The sequence below is a fragment of the Empidonax traillii genome, unplaced genomic scaffold, assembly GCF_003031625.1.
Source record: "Empidonax traillii isolate 1590-97213 ecotype Southwest subspecies unplaced genomic scaffold, ASM303162v1 scaffold495:size1017845, whole genome shotgun sequence".
Lineage (NCBI taxonomy): Eukaryota > Metazoa > Chordata > Aves > Passeriformes > Tyrannidae > Empidonax > Empidonax traillii.
This window is the reverse complement of record NW_020955688.1, coordinates 824,134-841,551: the sequence shown is the minus strand read 5'-3', so window position 1 is coordinate 841,551 and position 17,418 is coordinate 824,134. Positions and strand designations below refer to the sequence as shown.

The following is a 17,418-nucleotide window of genomic DNA, read 5'->3' as shown; positions in this document are numbered from 1 at the left end:
CGACTTCTGGGGGGGAACATGAGGGGCGTGGGGCAGCGCATGGCTGGGCACAGCCCCACGTAGCAATATATATCGAATTTATTTACATTCACGTCCGGCAGACCCCCCGCCCGCGGCACCGCTATGTACATAAGGCCAAGTGTAAATACTTGAATGCACTTAATACAGAATTAAAAAAACGGTCTTTACACAACACGGCACGGGGCCTGGGGCCGCCCGGCCCCACACGCAGACAGCACGACGGCACCGCACGCACGACGCACACCCAGCGCCCCCTCGACCCCCACCATGGGGCTGTGGGACCTCCGGGGCCGGACTGAGCCCCGCTGCCACAGTGAGGGGGGGGCCTGGCTGCCGTGGGGCACGGGCATCCCGCTCTCCCAAGGGGGCCAGGCAGCCCTCCCTGTGTACTGGGGGGCAGCAGGGGTTTGGGGGCCAGCCAGGGCCCCCCCCAGCCCCATGGTGACAGTCCCCTGGGAGCGGAGTTTCCCGCCCCCTTTCCCCGCCACACTCAGCACTCAGCCTCGGAGACGGCGAAGAGGGCCCCGTCCTGCTTGCCGACCTCGGCCACGGCAGCGGCCAGCTGTGAGAGGTTTCCATTGGGGAAGTGCCGTGCTTCCCACAGGTTGAGGATCATGGCTGTAGGGCTCGGCTTTGAGGCGAAGAAGCTGAGATGGCTGGAGGGGGACAGAGGGACCATGTCAGGGCACAGGGATGGCTCCACATGCTGCTTCCAGCCCTGTTCTAGACTCACCTTGGCCAGCATCCCACTCCCAGGATCCCACAGCATTCCAGCAACCATCCATAGGTGCAGGATGAGACCAGAACCCCTATTTACTGTGCCATCCCATCCCCATCCCTGTTCTCAGTCTGGGTCACCTGTCGAGGTTGAGCTTCTGTGCCAGTGTCCTCCAGTCGGCTCCCCGGGTGCCCGGCGGGTCCAGGCTGCTGATGATCTTTTGGCGGATGAGGAAGGGGATCTTGAAGGCACTGGGGCCCACCAGAGCTGGGGTGGCCACCTCATTGTCGGGGACCAGCCAGTCTGAAAACCTCGTGTCCTAGGGGAGAGCACGGGTGGCAAGGGGGGGGATGTGAGGCCATCCTGTGGTCACCCCCAGGAGTCCCCCAGCCCTGCCCTCACCTTGGCGATGTTGAAGTTGACGGTGAAGCTCTGTCCGTCTCCCTCCACCTGCCAGACCCAGATCTTGCAGGCCAGTTCGCAGGTGCTGGTGCTCAGGCGCTCCAGGGTGAAGGTGCAGTGCAGGAAGGGCTGCAACCCACTCCATATGTGATAGAAAGGGATCTCCTGCAGGGGGGTGATTCGAGGGAGGTGTCAGAGTGGCAGAAACACCCTTCTACACCCCCCTCCCCATCCCCACACACTGGCCAGACTCCTCACCTGGTAGCTGGCGAGGAGCTTGCTCTTCCAGAGGGAACTGGGCATGTCATGGATGGAGAGGCGCAGGTTGTGGTAGCTGTCCTTGAAGTGCAGCACCCGGGGGGCTCCGATCAGCTGCCCCCCCAGCTGCTTCTCCAGCTGGATCACCTCCTGCCAGCACAGGCAGCGGTCAGGAAGGAGGTGCCACACCCTGGGAGCACAGTCCTTGCTCCAAGCTGGGATGGGCAGGGATGGGGACCTGTGGTACCTTGAGGACGTCCTGGGTGTCGCTGAGGCAGTAGACACGGATGTTGTACTCGAGCGAGGGGCAGGCGGCCGGCGCAAACAGGACCAGCTTGAGGCGCTTGGAGGCCGCCATGCTGAGGGACTCCCCGACCAGGGCAAAGCGCCCCAGCTGCTCCGTGAACACGTAGCAAGCCTGTGCTTCCAGCTGGCAGTAGTACAGCTCCGTGCACGGCTCAGCGCCCAGCTGCAGCACGTCCTGCGGCACCCAGGCAGAGATGCACCTCGGCCACGGCCGTACCCCCTCCATCCCTGAATCCCCTCGTCCCTGTGGATGCTCACCTCCCACGTGCCCTCGCACGACTGCTTCTTCAGCTGGATGCTCCAGTTCTCGGCGCTGGCCTCCACGCAGTGCCCCATGGCCAGGATGGCGGGCCGGGTGAGGAGGACCCCGGGAGGGCCACAGCTGACGATGGGGCTCAGCAGCGTCTGGCAGCCAGCCAGGGGCAGCCTGGGGCAGCAACGGGGGCAGCTGAGTCAGGACAGACCCCCATCCAAGAGCCACATGCCCCAGCAGCCCCAGCACCTACCTCACCTCCTCCTGCTTGTGCAGGGTCAGGTACACCTCATAGATCTTCCCCCGGGGGATGGCATCAGGTGGGATGAGCAGGCTGATCCCTGGGAGGGAATGAGGGTGCAGGCAGGGAGTGAGCCCCATGAGGACCCTGCCTGCACTGGGCAATGCTCCGGATCCCCGTCCCACCGTACCTGTGTTGGGGATCATGAGCCGCCCCCCCAGGAAGTTGAAGGTGCCATAGGCCATGTTGTTGGTGCCGCGGGGCAGAGAGCGAAAGTAGCTCTGGGTGGAGAGCCGGGCCACGAAATCGGCTCCTTCAGCAGCAGGTGAGCTGTGGTGCAGCGTGTGCCGCCCGGCACCCAGCGGGCTCAGCAGGTGCCCATTGGGCAGCTGGAGCTTGGCAGGGCCATCCTGGCGGGGGCAGAGCGAGCCCTGGTAGGTCATGGTGGTGGTGCTGAGGTCGGGCTGGATGGTGAGCAGGCTGGGGTTGTCTGTGGCACAGAGCAAGCGACCATGGTGCAAGGGCATGGTGGGAACAGGGGGTCCCCGCCAGCAACACAGTGTCACAGTCAGCCCCAGAGGGCATGGGGCACACAAACTCTTCCCCATGGTGAGGATCCTATAGGGCACAGCCACCCCTGGGGGTTGAAAGGGCATTGAGTCCCTGCCCCATGGTACTGACCCTTGGGTTACAGTCACCAGTGGGGTCCTCAGAGCACACAGCAGCAACTCAGGGTGCTGTGTGTAGGGAACAGGGATACTTTAGGACACAGAGCCCCTGCCCACAGCCAGGGACCCTACATGGCACAGAGCACTTATCCCCTAGTCAGGGACTCTTTAAGATACCACATCTCTGATCCATAAGGCACAGAACCCCAGCTCAGGACCAGGTATCTCACAGGGCACAGAACCCCCACCCAGGGATGCCCTGGGGCAAACAGCCCCTGACCAATCCCCCTGGGAATTATGGCCACCCCCAGGTCCCAAGGGACACCATGTCCCAGTGCGGTACATTGTCCCTGCAACCCTTGCTCACCGGCCTTGCTGGGCTTGATGCTGACAGGCTGGAAGCCGGCGGTGAGGATGGAGGAGTCGGCCACATCAGCGTCCAGGCCCCCCTTCTTGCGGCAGTACACCAGTACCCCCACCAGCAGCAGCAGCACCAGGCACACAGCCACGGCCACCAGTCCCACGTACAGCGCCACGTCCTCTGCACCAGGGGCAGCTGTGCAGGGCAGGTGTCAGCGCCCACAGCCACCCCCAGCCCCCCTTCCCAGGGGACAATCCTGCCATCCCCGCCACGCTCACCGTGGGTGCAGAGCTCGGAGGTGCAGTTCCGAGTGTCCAACTCAGGGCCGTGGCAATCCCGGCCCCCGTTGCGTGGCGCTGGCTCTGAGCACTCCCGGCTGCGCCAGTGGGTGCATTCGGCTCCGCACTCCGACCACTTGCTCCACTCCGACCAGGCGCCATCCACTGTGGGTACAGCTCAAGGTTACCGCCCCGCTGCCAACCCCTCTCCCCTGCCCCAGGGCTGGCAGAGACGGACACACAGGGGAGTTGAAGGACAAGACAGCCGGTGGGGACAGGGACCTCAGTGGGCGCAGTGGGGAGTGCAGCATCTGCACAGTGGCGCGGTGGTGGTGCCCTGGGCAGGGCAGGTACCTGGGCAGAGGGTGGTGCAGGCGGTTTTCTGCACATTTTGACCCTCACAGAAAGCCCCCCCGTTGAGGGGTGTGGGGTTGGTGCACGTCCGGCTCCGCTTCTGCCAGCCCCGTCCACAGCTGGTGCTGCAGCCTGACCACTGCGTCCACGTCGACCAGCCGCCATTCACTGGGTGGAGAGGGACCTGTCAGCGCCCTGCCGTGAAGTGGACGTGGGGAGGGACAGGACGGGGAGGGTGACACTGGGGCAGCGTGGCAGGGACCAGCATAGCAGGGCTGTACCATAAACAATGATGGCAGCAGAGGAGCTGCGGCGACGGGCCACGATGTTTTTAGCCACACAGGTGTAGTTGGCAGTGTCAGCCAGGCGGGCCTGACGCAGCACCAGACTGTGCTCTGGTGTCACGTAGACATTGGCGTCCAGCGCTGGATCCACCAGCTCCTCGTTGCGCAGCCACTCCACCTGCAGAGCACAAGGACATCACCATGTGCCTTGCGGGAGCACACACGGCATCCCCAGGGGCAAGGGGTACTCTCATCCTGCCCTGCCTGACAGCAGGGACTCACCTCAGCAGGGGGGATGCCCTCGGGAGGGCGGCATGGCAGCACGATGCCCTGCTCGATGGAGACCTCCCTGGCTGTTGGCTCCTGCTCAAAGTTCTTGCGCAGATCTGGGGAGGCACAGGGGTGAGGAGTGGGGCCAGGCCAGAGCCCCACTGCCCATCTGGGCACCTGCAAGACACTCACAGGCGATGCGCACGAAGGCTTTCTGGCTCTTGGTGGTGCCGGAGGAGCTCCAGGCCACGCACTGGCACCAGTACTCCTCCAGCCCAAAGATCTTCTCCACTTGCTGGCGGGTGACCTCGATGTGCACCTCCATCACCGGCAGCCCTGAAACCGGTTGGCAGCATGTCAGCAACCATGTGCTGAGAGCAGTCCCCACGGCCCCAGACCCACGCAAGGGCCACCAAGAGTAGCACACGTGGCTCCCCGTGACTGGGACCAGTGCCATCCCTCCCGCCAGCACTCACCAGTGCTGCGGTCAGTGCTGTGCTGTGTGACGTGGTCACCTTGGTGCACCCACTCGCCGTTGCACTTGAAGTAGATCTGTGTGGCAGGGGTGGCACGGCAGGCCAGGCTCACTGCCTTGTTTTTCACGATGTAGACGTCCTCTGGCTCCAGCTGGAAGTGTGGCAGCAGGTCCGGGGATGCGCCGGATGCCGGGTTGGCCACAGTCGCGCTTTGCTGAGCACCTGCATTGAGATGGGGCTTGGCCACCTCCAGCGTGCCCTGGCTGGGCCATCATCCACCCCAGCAGGCCCCTGCGGGTGGTCCCATGCCTCACCACTGTCCCCCCCGCTGGCGACGCGGCAGCCCCCTCCCATCCCTGCCATTCATCAGGGAGAGCAGCCGCACGGTGGCTGCGCCTGCTGAACCCGCGCCGATCCCTCATGTCCACACTTAGTGCTAATGAAAAGGAAATGTAGTGTGACCAACAAGGGCCATCGCTCACGCCTCTGGGGCGCCTGCCACCCCCCTCCCCAGCACACTGTGAGGCCTCAGCCAGGGGCCACATCCTGCCCTGGAGCACCCCAGAGTGTCACAGGGATGCTGGGCAAGTGGCGGGGGCACAGCAGGGTAGCACAGCAGTGCACCCTGTCCTGTGCCCCTGACACTCACACTGGCATGGCACGAGGGGGCTGGCTGTCCCCAGGGTGGATCAGGGCTGCACGCTTGTCCCACTGTGGGGACAGCAGTGCTGGGGACTTGGCATATGGCACAGCCTCAGGATGGCCGCAACCCCCATCCCAGCCATGGCCAGGTGTCCCCCCTCCCCCCACCCCACCGGCGCCTGCTGCAGAAAGAGTTAATAAACCAGGGCCCTAAATAAGCATTTGATTAACAAACGATAAAATAGCGATTGTGTCACTGAATTAAGCTGTAATTGCTGCTGCTAATTGGCTGGTTAGGATTTAATAAGCAATTAAATGGGATGGAATGCGCAGTAATTAAGTGCCTTCGTTTGGCAACCACCAGCCACTCCCCATGTGCCCGTGGGACCCCACTGCCCATGCCCACCCCATCTGGCTCCCGCTTGGCACAGCCGCCTGTACCACAGGGACACAAGGGACATGGGGATCCCTTGGGCCCTGCCTGGGTCTCCCAGGGGAACTCCAGGCCCTGCTGCTCCCCCCGCAGCTGGATCAGACCCCTCGGGGCCAGGGAGTGGGTGCCAATGAACCTGCCGCGATGCCCGCCGGGACAGGCAAGGTGCAGCAGCTAATTTACGCAGGGAAGATAAACGGCGACCATAACGCGCCAGTTATTACCCCATCAGCACTTTTACAATGTCACTGGCAATTAATTTAATTAAAACCCCTGTCTAGGATATACAGGCATTTCATATTTCACTGGTTTAACGACCCCCCCCCAGCCCCAGCCTGGGGCCAGCCCGGGGGGTCACGGCGCGGACAGGCGCTGCGGTCCCCAGCGCGGTGCTGTCCCTGATGCTGTCTGCGGCACTGCTCGCTGCATCACCCGTGGCTGCACTGCTGTGCCCTCTGCTCGGGCACTCCTGGGAGCCCATGCTGCAATACCCACGCTGGCACATGGGCACTGCATAAATAAACTCAATTTATTTGTGAAGTACCGTGTTTGCTGTTGCACAGCACCACAGTTGCCTCCTACCTGAGTGGCTGTGGCAGGCATGCCAGGTGAACTGTGCCGTGGGACCGGCCTTTTAATCACATGTGAAATGAGTACAGCAATTCCTGAGCTGTGTAGGTATCCATCACAGCTGAGTGGAGGGGCACAGGAAACCCAATAGGTGGGGGAGACAAGATGGGCATGGAGCCCCTCCAGCTGCTCACCCAACCAGGGTGCTGAGTGCCTTGTGGGCAGGATGGGACCATGGGGACCAAATGGATCTGGGGATGTGCAGTGAGTGGCAGAGCCAGGGTGCTGCTGCCCAGCCCTGGACGGGATGCTGTCCTGCTGCTGAGCACTGTGCCAGGCACTGGTGGGGCCCTATGTTGTGGTGTGGACATGAATAGAGCCATGTGGCACAGCTGGGAGGCTGGAGCTGGCCTGGAGCCCCATGAGGGAGCAGAGGGCTGTGGTCTGATTTCCCCATGCACCACGAGCACCCCATCAATGACAAACACCCCACACACCCTGTTGCCATGCAGTACACCGCAGCCACCCCACACTTTACGGCTCTGCCAAACACCACAGGGGTTTCATGCACTGTGGATGCCCGACACTCTGTGGGCACTCACATCCCATGGGCACTCCACGCTTTGCAGCCACCCACGTGCACTGTGGGCCCCCCATATTCTGTGGCCCCCCTCGCAGCATGGGCCCCCCCAGCTCGTGGGTGCGGGTGCGGCGTGGGCGCCCCGTGGGCAGCGGCCCCCCACGTGGCGTGTGCCGGCTCCCACATCGGCCTCGCGCTCACCTGCCGCTGCGTTGCCATGGAAACAGGCGAGATGCTTATGTCACCTTGGCAAAGGGAACCCAGGAACTTCGGTGGGATCGGGGACCAGGGAGATGGGGACCGGGGGATGCGGGACGCTGGGTTCCACACACCTCGTGCCCTTCCCCAACCATGGCAGGGCACAGCCTTGGCCGCTCTCCCTGCAGTCAAAAGGGTGACTGCGAGCGCGGTTTGCTCCAGCACAGATAAATCCCTGCCAGTAAAGTCTGTGCATTAAGCAGGGCTTTAATAGCAATTATCCCCCCACACACACGTGGGCTAACGAGCGGCGCCTGATGAAGGGGACAGGGCGGTAGGCTGGGGAGGGGGGCTGCACCACCCACCTCAGGGTGCAGAGGGAATGGGGACACCCTGCTGTGGGCTCTAAGCACCTGCCCTCACCACCCCAACACTGTGGGACCCCCAGCTGCTCCCAGTGCCCTCCCCACGCACAGAGCTCCCCCTGCTCCCTGTGCCCCACTGCTGCCACCCCAGGTGACCACACAGCCTCTCACTTTAGCACCTGCACCTCCACAGCAGCAGAAACACCAGGTGTACTGGTGTTACTGGGCAAGGAGAGACCGCCCTGCACTGCACTGCACTGCCCAGTGTTGTGGGGCACTGATAGGACCCACTGGATACCAACGGGTGCTCCCAGCCTGGTCCCTCTGGTCTTCAAGGGGCTGATCCTGCCCTGGTGCCAGTGTCACGGTCCCCAGCAGTGCCTGGAGCAGCACGCTGGGTGTCTCGGTGCCTGCCGCAGGGAGACACTGGAAGGAAGGTCAGGATGTTCTTGGCGAGGAGAGGCTGCCCACGGGCGGCTGCGGCAATGCCAGACCAGGCACCAGCACACTGGTGGGTGCCTGCCTGGCACAGCTGCCCCGGGAGGGAGCAGGCAGCTGCCTACAGTGGGACAGTGCTCTGGTGGCACGAGTCTGCCCTGAATGCTGCTGCCCACCATCAGTCAACCCTGATGGGGCATCCTGCCTCATCCTCCCTCTGTCTCCAACCCCTGCATGCACCCCTGCCTGCTGCTGACACACAGCAGCGTGGGGGACCTTGACACCAGCACCTGCCTCCACCACTGTGGCCCCCTCTGTGGACCTTCCTGAATCCCCGTGGGCTCTGCAGCCTGCAAATTTGCTCCCAGCTGGTGCCCCATCCATCGTGTCCATGCCAGGCCTGGCACACCATTAACATGAAAGATTTTCTTGCACTTTGCCGGCGCCCGGCCTGTGCCCCAGCAGCAGGTAATTAAAGCAATAATTGCTGCTGATTGCGCTGGCCTTAACGAGGGAAGGGTGGGCATCAGGGGGAGGGCAGAGGGTGCCCATCTGTGCCCAGGGGAGCCTGGGGGTGCCAGCCCTGCACACAGGGGTCCCCATCACTGGCACTTTTCTCTCTGCAGGGTGCAGAGAAGGGAACTGGCACAACTCGACACAATCAAAAAGCTTGTCTGAGGCTTTGAGCCGGGCACCATCCTGCTGGGAGAGGTTGGCTCTGAGCCACGATGAGCCAGTTCTGCCTCTAGGAAACACCCAACCATGGGCCACGGCATTGCCCAGCACTGCCCATCTGCCCACAGCTGCTCCAACCCTCACCTGGGGCATCAGAACACGAGCGAAGGCTCTCCCTGCACCCACCTCCCCGCCCCACACAGTCCCACAGCAATGCCAGGCGGGTGACAGTGCCAGCCCCGGCTAGGCGAGGAGCCAGCAGGGTCGGATGCCAAAGCTGGGTAGCAGGGCCTGGCTCCCGGCCAGCCTGGTGCGTGCTGAGCACCGGGGACGACGCGACGATGGGCACATGATGCCAACGCATCCCCCACGCTCCAGTGGGCACAGTGCCCCCGGGGTGCCCCTGCCTGCCCTAGGACCATGTACCCAATATCACAGCATGTCCCCATGAGCCAGCACTGTCCTGGCCCTGCTGGTGTGTGCCCCACGTGTGCCAGCCCCACGGCCACGGGGGAGGCTGAGTGGGGGTGCTTGTCTCCCGGTGAGTGCCTGGCAGCGTCTGGGCGCTGATGAAGCAAGCGCTGGTTATGAATGAATTAGGCGGGTTTGCATGACAATGGAGCTGCCTAATTACGGATTTGAGTTGATACCGCTCTCCCCATTACATGCAATTAGCATGTGCCAGGGTGGGCAGGGCTCCCAGCGCCCGCCTAGGGCTGCACGCCCTGGCCGTGCCCACGCTGTGCCTGCGCATGGCCCACGCTGCCCTGCGCCCGGGGTCTGGGGACAATGGTGCCAGTCCCAGCAAAGGCACCCAGGGGTGGCAGCCCCTCCCCAGGGACGACCTCTGCCTGCCTGAGGGCTACCAGCCCTGGCACCCAGTGCAGGGCACTCTTCCACCAGGCACACACAGAGCCAGGGCTGAGAGGGGAACTGTTTCCCACCAGTCCCAGAGCTTTGCGGAGCCCCAAAGCCCATCAGACTCCGTGTGCTGGCAGGACCCATGCCAAGCCCTGCCAGCCCCTCTCAGCAGCACTGCATGGGGAAAGGGTCCTGTCATGGCCTCTACTCAGTTGTGGATGAGGCTCTAGCCCAGCCTGGCACTGGGATGGTGGGGGACACATGAGCAGCCCAGTCCCATGTGCGGAGGCTGTCCCTGGGGTCCCGATCCCAGGAAGCTGAGTGGCTTTCCTGCCTCTCTTTTAAATGACAGTGAGAAGCAAACGCCCCAGCTGAGCCCCGGCCCCGGCGGGAGGAGTGTCAAGGTCACCCTCGGTCCTGCATCCCACCGGAGCAGGCAGGGGAAATGGTTGCCAGGCCAGTAAGGCCCCTCTGTCCATGCAACAGTCCCAGGTGCTAGGGTGCAGCCCTGCAGTCTCTCCCCCTCATACCCACAGGTGGCACTTGGTGGTGACTGCAGCCCCAGCATCTCACAGCCCTGTGGCAGCAAGGGCTGGCTGAGGGGTCTGGAACCTGAGACCCCAGTCCTGCAGGAGCCCTGGGCTAAGCAGGGTCTGGGGCCCCACAGAGAGCTGTAATCTGCCTGACACCCACCTGGGAGCAGCACCCACCTGGGAGCAGCACCCAAAGTGCAGGCTGACAGCAGGGAAACTGGGCAACTGGGATTGATTGGATGAGGACAGGGTCCCAGTGTGCCCAGTATGGAGCCAGCCCACCCCAGCATGCCCACAGGAAAACACGTGGCACACAGACCAGAGATGGTGCTGAGACCCAGAGCGGCGCTGGCACCGAGGGTAGGGGATAGCAGGCCATCCACAGAGCACAGTCCCCACGGCATCATCCCTTAGGCATCAGCATCAGTTACAGGGTGGTCTCGTGTGCCGCCAGCCACCCAGGTGGGGCAGGTTGTGAGGGGCCCGTGGTGACTCCAGGGGTGCCCAACCCCTGGCGGCTCCGTCAGCGCCCCTGTTCCCTCCTGCAAGCACCTGCCAGGCTCCCCACGGTTTGATGTAGTGCCAGCCCCACGTGGCACCAAGCCAGAACAAACAGCCCTGGGCAGGCTGCGTCTGCCGCGTGCTCGTGCTGACAGCCAGCACGGAAGCTTCCCGGTGCCCGGTGTGCGCCAGCCCTGCCCAGCACCCTGCCCTCCTGCCCGCCTCACAGAGCCACCAGTGCCTGGCCAGGCACACACTGTGGGGTGCTGTGCGATGCAACAACCTGGGGTGCCAGGCTGTGGGGCACCAAGCTGGGGGTGCAGTGGTTGGGGCTGTCTGCTGGAGCCGGGGGGTCCCTGGCAGACCAGTGAATCCAGCTGCACCCCGTGGCTTGTGCAGAGTTAGAGCAGAGCCCATGGCCCCAACCAGAGCAGCTGGGACAGCAGCTGCTGTGGCTGCTGTAGGTCACACTCACCAGGACAGGAGATGCACTAGGGTTGGGCACCGACTGGAAAGGTGCCACGGCACTGCTGGACCAGCAGTATCTCTCGTGAAGGAACCCTGCTCCTGTGCCCTTGCCCCCTAACCAGTGGAGCAGTCGAGCAGGGCAGGCCCCCATCTCGGCATGTTGCCCCTCACTGCTGTCCAGGGGTGAGCTCCAGTCCACTCTGTTGCCCTTGCCCTTCCCCTGCAGGCACCAGCCACAGTGGGCACACCGGGGATGCTGCTCCATCGGGCACTCAGGGGCCCTTTGCCTGGACAATGGGGTTCCCCATCCCCAGCCTGAGCCTAGGTTCCCTAGGGGAGGGGAGCCATGCCATGTCGAGCTATGCCATGCTGTGCCATGCCATGCCGTGCCATGCCGTGCCGTGCCATGCAAGTCTGGAGAAGAGGCCCAGCCCTGTCTGTGCTGAGCGGTGTCCGTGCAGGTGGCTGGGCTCAGTCGTGCCGCGGACGGCTGTGAGCTGCCTGACAAGCGAGCAGTGGGAACCAGCACCAGCACCACACCACTCAAACTGGCACTGGCACCGCCGGGTCCCCCACACTCCCATCGCAGGGTTGGCGTGGACTGCTCTGGTGCACCCCCTGCCCCTCTGCCCCTCATCTCCATCCATCACCACATCCCCATGGGTGCCCTGCTCCATGCCCAGCTGGGAATCAATATGACAGCACTCTCCATATGGGATCCCCTGCATCCCAGGGATGCCCACCCACCGCGCCAGCTCTGCAGTGTCCCCCTGCAGACGGGGCCACGCTGAGAACGCAGGGTCCCTGGGGCTGCCAGGACGGCTGTGGCTGCAGCCCCCCCCAGCTGCCCACTGTGCCCTCCTGGCACATCGAGGGGAAGGGACGTCTCTGGTGGCGGCAGGAGGGTCAACGGGCCGGGACCCCCGGACGCAGAGGGGGGGTCTCCCCCCTCAGACTCCCCGCAGAGCGCACGTCCAGCTTCGCGCAGCTCCCCGCCCCCAGCCCGGTCCTTTGTCTGCAGCCGCCACTTCCCGGCTGCCGTGACACCTGCCAGTGGCCGCCAGCCCCGGGCATCCATCGTACCCGCGGCCACACGGCCCCCGGACCGGCCACCGGGGCGGCCCAGCCCCGGGGGTCCGCCCGGCCGCTCCTCCTCCCTCCGGGTCCTGCCCGAGGGGGCAGAGCCGAGGGCAGCCGGGCTCCGGACCGTCCGCGTCTGCAGCAGCACCGATACAGCCCCGCATCCCGCCCGCGTCACGGCCACCCACGCGCATCCCCGCGGCGTGACAGCACCCCCCGGGCTATCCCGTCACCACGGTCCCCTGTGTCCCGACCAGGTGATGTGGACGGCAGCGACCCTGTGCCAGCGGCAGGGATGCTGTGCGTGAGGAAGGGTTGCTGCGCGTGAGGCAGGGATGCTGCGCGTGGGGCAGAGACCCCGCGTATGGGGCAGGTGCGCTGCGGACACCCGTGCCCGGGGCTGGAAGGGCCCCGGGGGAGTGGAGCCGTGCCGGCTAGGCGGCGAGTGCCAGCCCCCCCAGTGTGAGCAGCGTCTGGGGCAGCGCGGGCTGGGCACGCGTGTACGGCCACGCTCGGGCACGGGGCGGCGGGCGGCAATGCCCGCCGTGGGGCGGGGGACATATCCCCGGTCCGGGAGAGCGCCCTGCCAACACCCCAGCGTCCCACAGATCGGCGAACGGTTCCCGTCCCCGGGAGGGCACCGGCGCTCCGCAGGACGCCCACCCGCCGCCGCTCCCCAGGTGACCTTGCCCGGCGCCCAGTCCCGGTGCCGGGTCCGCGCCGCGCCGCTGGTCCCCCCCTCCTCCCGCCCGGAGCGCGGTGCCCGCGGGGGGCGTGCGGTGACTCACCGGCGGCGGCGAGCAGGGCAGCGGCGAGCAGGGCACCGAGCGGCCCCGGCGCGGCGGCGGCGGCGGCGGCGGGGGGGGCCCGGCGGCGGGGCGGCCGCGCACCCATGGCGCGCCCCGCGGAGCGCTGCGGGGCGAGGGAGCAGGGCGGGCCGCGCTCCGCGCCGCCCTCAGCGGGCCATGGCGCCCCCGCCACCGCCACCGGCCCCGCCGCGGCTGCCGCCCGCCGCCGCGCCGCTCCGCTCCGCCCGGGCGCCGCCAATGCGGGGCGGGAGCGCGGACCCGCCCGCGGAAGGGACGGCGCAACAGCTGGGCGCGCCCCCGCCGCCGCCCCCCGCCCGCACCGCCGGCACCGCTCCCCCCGCCGGCGCTGCACCCTCTCCTCTGCACACACCCGGACCGCCGCGGAGGGTTCGCACCGTCCCCGAGAGCAGCGCAGCGCAGCATCCCCCGGTTTGCATCTCCCCGGGCACGGTGCATCCCCCGGCAAGGCATCACCCCCCCTTCCGCGGGACACCCTCCGGCACTGCATCCCCCCGGGATACCCCCGGCAGTGCACCCCCGCTACTCGATGCACCTCCACTCTCCCCTAAACTCCTGCTGCAACACTGGATGCTGCCCGGGGGTCCCCCCCAGCACAGCCTGGCACCCCACGGGTGGAGGGTGGGAGGACAGTCCCAGGAGATGAGGGTCCTGCAGACACCCTTCCCTGCACCACCACAGCTCCGGTGGATGAGTGTCATGTCTCATGCTGGGAAATGCTATGGAAGTGGAGACACCATCTTGGAGGGAAGGTGGGTCACCTGTGGGGCCCCACCTCACCGCCATACATGGGGGTCTGGCCTCAAGGTACCCCGTGCTCAGCCAGGCTGGCCTCTCCCAGGGGATGTGGCTGCAGGATACAGCCCCTTCCCCTCCCCGTGCCCTTCCAGAACCCAACCAAGGTGCCCACAAACAGTCCTGCTGTCACCAGTGGGCAGATTGTAGTGTGGACAAGGGGCAAGGGTCAAAGGAGGGGTTAGGCTGTACTGGGGTGCCCAAGGTGCTCCCCAAACCCTGCAGGAGCCAGAGACCATGCCAGCAGTGCTGAGCAGTCCCTGTCCCCAGCCGTGGGGGCCAGGCAGTGGTTCCCAGCGTCGCTCAGCAATAATTTCATTAGCAGCATCAGGAACAATTAACAACTGCTCTGATGCCTTCAAGAGCTGAAGCAGGTGGGAAGCCAGTGCAGCTCTCCCGGGTGGCACCAGCTGTGCCATGGCCTCCATCCACCCCAGCACAATGCTGGCGGTGCCAGGCAGAGCCGAGCCCACCACCAGCACAGCCTCGGGATGAGGCCAGAGCCATCTCCCATCATCACACCCCTACAGGGCCCTCCCGTGCCAATGTGTCTGGGGACTGGCCATGCACACAGGTAGGGCAGCAAGTGTGGGGTGACAACTATGTGTGCCTGCTCTCGTCTCACCATGTGCCTACCCCAGGCAGTGCCACATCCTCAATGGGCATTGGTGGGGGCCAGTGGCAGAGGAGAGCCCCAACCCCTGTGGGCAGAGCCCTGGCACAGCAATAACCACGCTCCTTCAGGCTGGCTTGTTATTACTGATGGCATTTGCATGGAAACAGGATGTTTTTACTCCTTGCGGCTCCATCTGCTCCTGCTGAAGTCACCGCTCTGCACATGAGCTCTGGGGGGGGCTGCCATGGGAACCAGGGTGAGCTCCACAGCAGCACTGGGACCCCTAGCCTGGGCCCCCACAGTGGCTGGACCCCCCCAGAGCAGCATCAGGGCAGGGCAAGGTGAGGGTACCCAGCGCAGATGGCACCTGAGCAGGGCACCCAGCATGGTGCTGCCCTGGGGCAGCACGGTGGGGAGGGGCTCAGTGCCCCCTGTATGGTACCAACCCCATCTGCTCTTTGCACCACTCTCCCACTCCTGCTGCTGTGCCAGCAGTGCCAGCAACAACACTCCCACCGCATGGGCACCCACTGCATCCTCCCTGTCCAGGGACTGCTGGTGGTGCCCAGTCCTGCCTTGGCTTCTCCCGGTTCCCTCACTGGTGTTGCACAGTGCAACGCAGGGGCTGTGACAGGGCTGTGTGGTGTCACCCTGTGTGTCCCTCCTGTGCTGCAGACCGGCATGGCTGGGTCGTCAGTGGGGAAGTGGCAGGGCGCGCTGACGAATTAATAGACTCTAATTAATACAGATTGGGGAGATCACTTTCAATTCCGCTTGCTTTCCCTCTTGCTGAGGAGAAGCTGAGGGGATGGATGAGCCAGATCCTGCTCCACAGATGCCAGAGCCCTGAACCCTGCTGCCAAGGGTTCATGTCTGCCTGGCTCATGCCCATGGGGGCACCTGAGGCCCCTGACCACCCACCAGGCTGGTGTGAGGGGCTGCAGCACATAGGGAGCCACAGGATTCAGGGGTTTTGGGGAGAAGAACGGAGTACCCAGCTGGCCTAGTGCCCAGCTGGCCTAGTGCCCCCAGCACCATGTGCTCAGCCCCTGGGTGTCCCACAAACCCCAGGGGGATGCCAGAAACACTGGCCCCACTGGGTCCTATAAATGGATTATTACTCAGAGTAATTAAGATGGAATTAAAAATTAATTCTCCTCTCCAATGTGCTGTGGTCATGGCTCAGCCATGTGCTATAGCCATTGTGCCAGGGCTTTCATCTGACAGAGACTGGATTGGGGCAGAGGAAGGGCATCACCAGGCTCTGTGGGCTGTGGCTGCCACCTCTCTGGGGTCATCACCTCCCTGGCAGCACTCACCCCTCACCATGTGTCCCACGTGCCAATTTTGTCTGGGCCAGCCAAGGTGAGGCAGCTCCCACCACCACCAGGCCTGGCAGAGTCCCTGCCTGTGCTGTGCCCGACCTCCTGCCCAGCCCTGGCAGCCACGGGCAAGGCCAGCCCTGAGATTTTCTAAACTCCCATCAAATATTTAAGTAGATATTTGAGCTCATGTATAATGGATAGCCCATGCGCTGCCTCCCTATCCATTTGTGGTATTTAAGGAAGCCGAATATTAAACACCATTGTATTAGCAAACCCGCGGCTGCTTAATTGAGTTACAAACAGGGAAGGTGCTGACGAATAAACAATGCATAATGCAGGGACCCGCGGGCAGGATGCGGCAGCCCCGGCGCCGGGCAGTGACGGGGCTGGGCGGGGCATGGGGCAGGAGAGTCTTCCGATGGGGAGCAGGCACCAGCGCTGTTGGTGTCGCTGGCAGAGCCAAAGGTGTGAGGAACACGTGTGCCATATGAAGGACAAAGCTTGGCAAGCACAGCTTGGCATGGGTTTACATGGCATGGTGTGGGACATCCCAGGTATCATCCTGCACAGGGATGCTCAGAAATGGAGCCAGTGAGAACAACCCCGGCCACACAAGGAGCGGAAAGATTATGAAAATGAAAAGTAAATAAATATGGATGTTGAGGACCTAATTCTGATAAGAGGATTTTCAAAATTAGCCATTTGCAAGAGTAGATTAACGGCGCACAGTGCTGGGGGCGGGAAGGGTTCCATTAAGACATGCAGCAAAGCCCATCCCGGCACCAACCCACTCCTCACAGCCCCCAGCGCCCATAGAGCTGCTCCCTGTTTTCTGAAGAGATGGATTTGCTGCTGCCGTGGGAGAAAATGAGGCAGCCAAAGGCACAGCATGGTGCTACCCTGCACACACACGTCCTGTGGACACAATACCACAGTGCCACCACCTTCACCAGAGAACACCAGGGTCTGGCAGCACAGGGATGCAGACATCTGGGCCCGGGCAGCCACTGGACTGCACCCCATGCCAAGCAGTGCAGTGGGTGCTCCAAGGCTGAGCTGGTGCTGATGCCTCCCTGGGAGCACTGTGGGTGCTGGGCTGGGGGCACCTCTCTATGCCCAGGGCAAGAGCAGGAGGCTGCCGAGGCTTGGAGAGGCTTTTCGCATCCTCTGTCTGGGATTTTCTATCCAGGCAGCCAAGCAGAAATCTCATTACATCCCAGCACAAAGGCAGCATCCCTGTCCCTGTCCCCATGCCTGGCTGCGGGCTGGCGCAGGCTGGAGCGGGCACATTGGTGAGCAGTGGGAGGTTTCCCTGGACATGGACAGCCGGCAGGGGCTGCAAGTGGCCATGTGCTGCCTCCCAACCTCCTGCTCAGCCCCTTGTGCTCCTCACCTTGCCCCCGGCCTGCCAGCCCTGTCCCCAGCCTGACACAGACCCCCCTCACTGTGTGACACAGGAGGGTCAGGCGTGGATCCGAGGGGGGTGCCAGCTCCAGGCCATGTGTGGGGCAGGAGCTGTGAGCTGGCAGCAGGGCAGGGTGCAGGCATGGGAGGATGCCGGCAGGGAAGGGTGCAGGCAGCCCAGGCACCCCGGGTGCCCAGCACTCCTGCAGTAGCAGCA

The 17,418-nt window shown here is 64.2% G+C and overlaps 1 protein-coding gene across 1 annotated transcript; it reads right to left on the bottom strand.

The window, feature by feature from the left end:
- Positions 1-60: 60 nt before the first annotated feature.
- UNC5A (unc-5 netrin receptor A) lies at positions 61-13,128 on the bottom strand. The gene is made up of 16 exons (XM_027896395.1): positions 13,023-13,128; positions 4,891-5,112; positions 4,607-4,750; positions 4,427-4,530; positions 4,142-4,322; positions 3,861-4,028; positions 3,507-3,671; positions 3,235-3,423; positions 2,390-2,689; positions 2,212-2,299; positions 1,964-2,132; positions 1,647-1,880; positions 1,400-1,549; positions 1,142-1,306; positions 880-1,058; positions 61-677 (listed from the first exon to the last, which is right to left on the bottom strand). The coding sequence occupies exons 1-16, from the start codon at positions 13,126-13,128 to the stop codon at positions 512-514; spliced, it is 2,730 nt and encodes a 909-aa protein (XP_027752196.1). The 3' UTR covers positions 61-511.
- Between the last annotated feature and the right edge of the window lie 4,290 nt (positions 13,129-17,418).

Excerpts from the sequence above, each read along its gene's own strand:
- UNC5A (XM_027896395.1), bottom strand. The coding sequence starts at position 13,128 with ATGGGTGCGCGGCCGCCCCGCCGCCGGGCCCCCCCCGCCGCCGCCGCC. Across the intron at positions 4,029-4,141 it reads TGCTGCCATCATTGTTTATG|TGAATGGCGGCTGGTCGACG; the intron begins GTACAGCCCTGC and ends CTCTCCACCCAG. Across the intron at positions 2,690-3,234 it reads CATCAAGCCCAGCAAGGCCG|ACAACCCCAGCCTGCTCACC; the intron begins GTGAGCAAGGGT and ends TCTGTGCCACAG.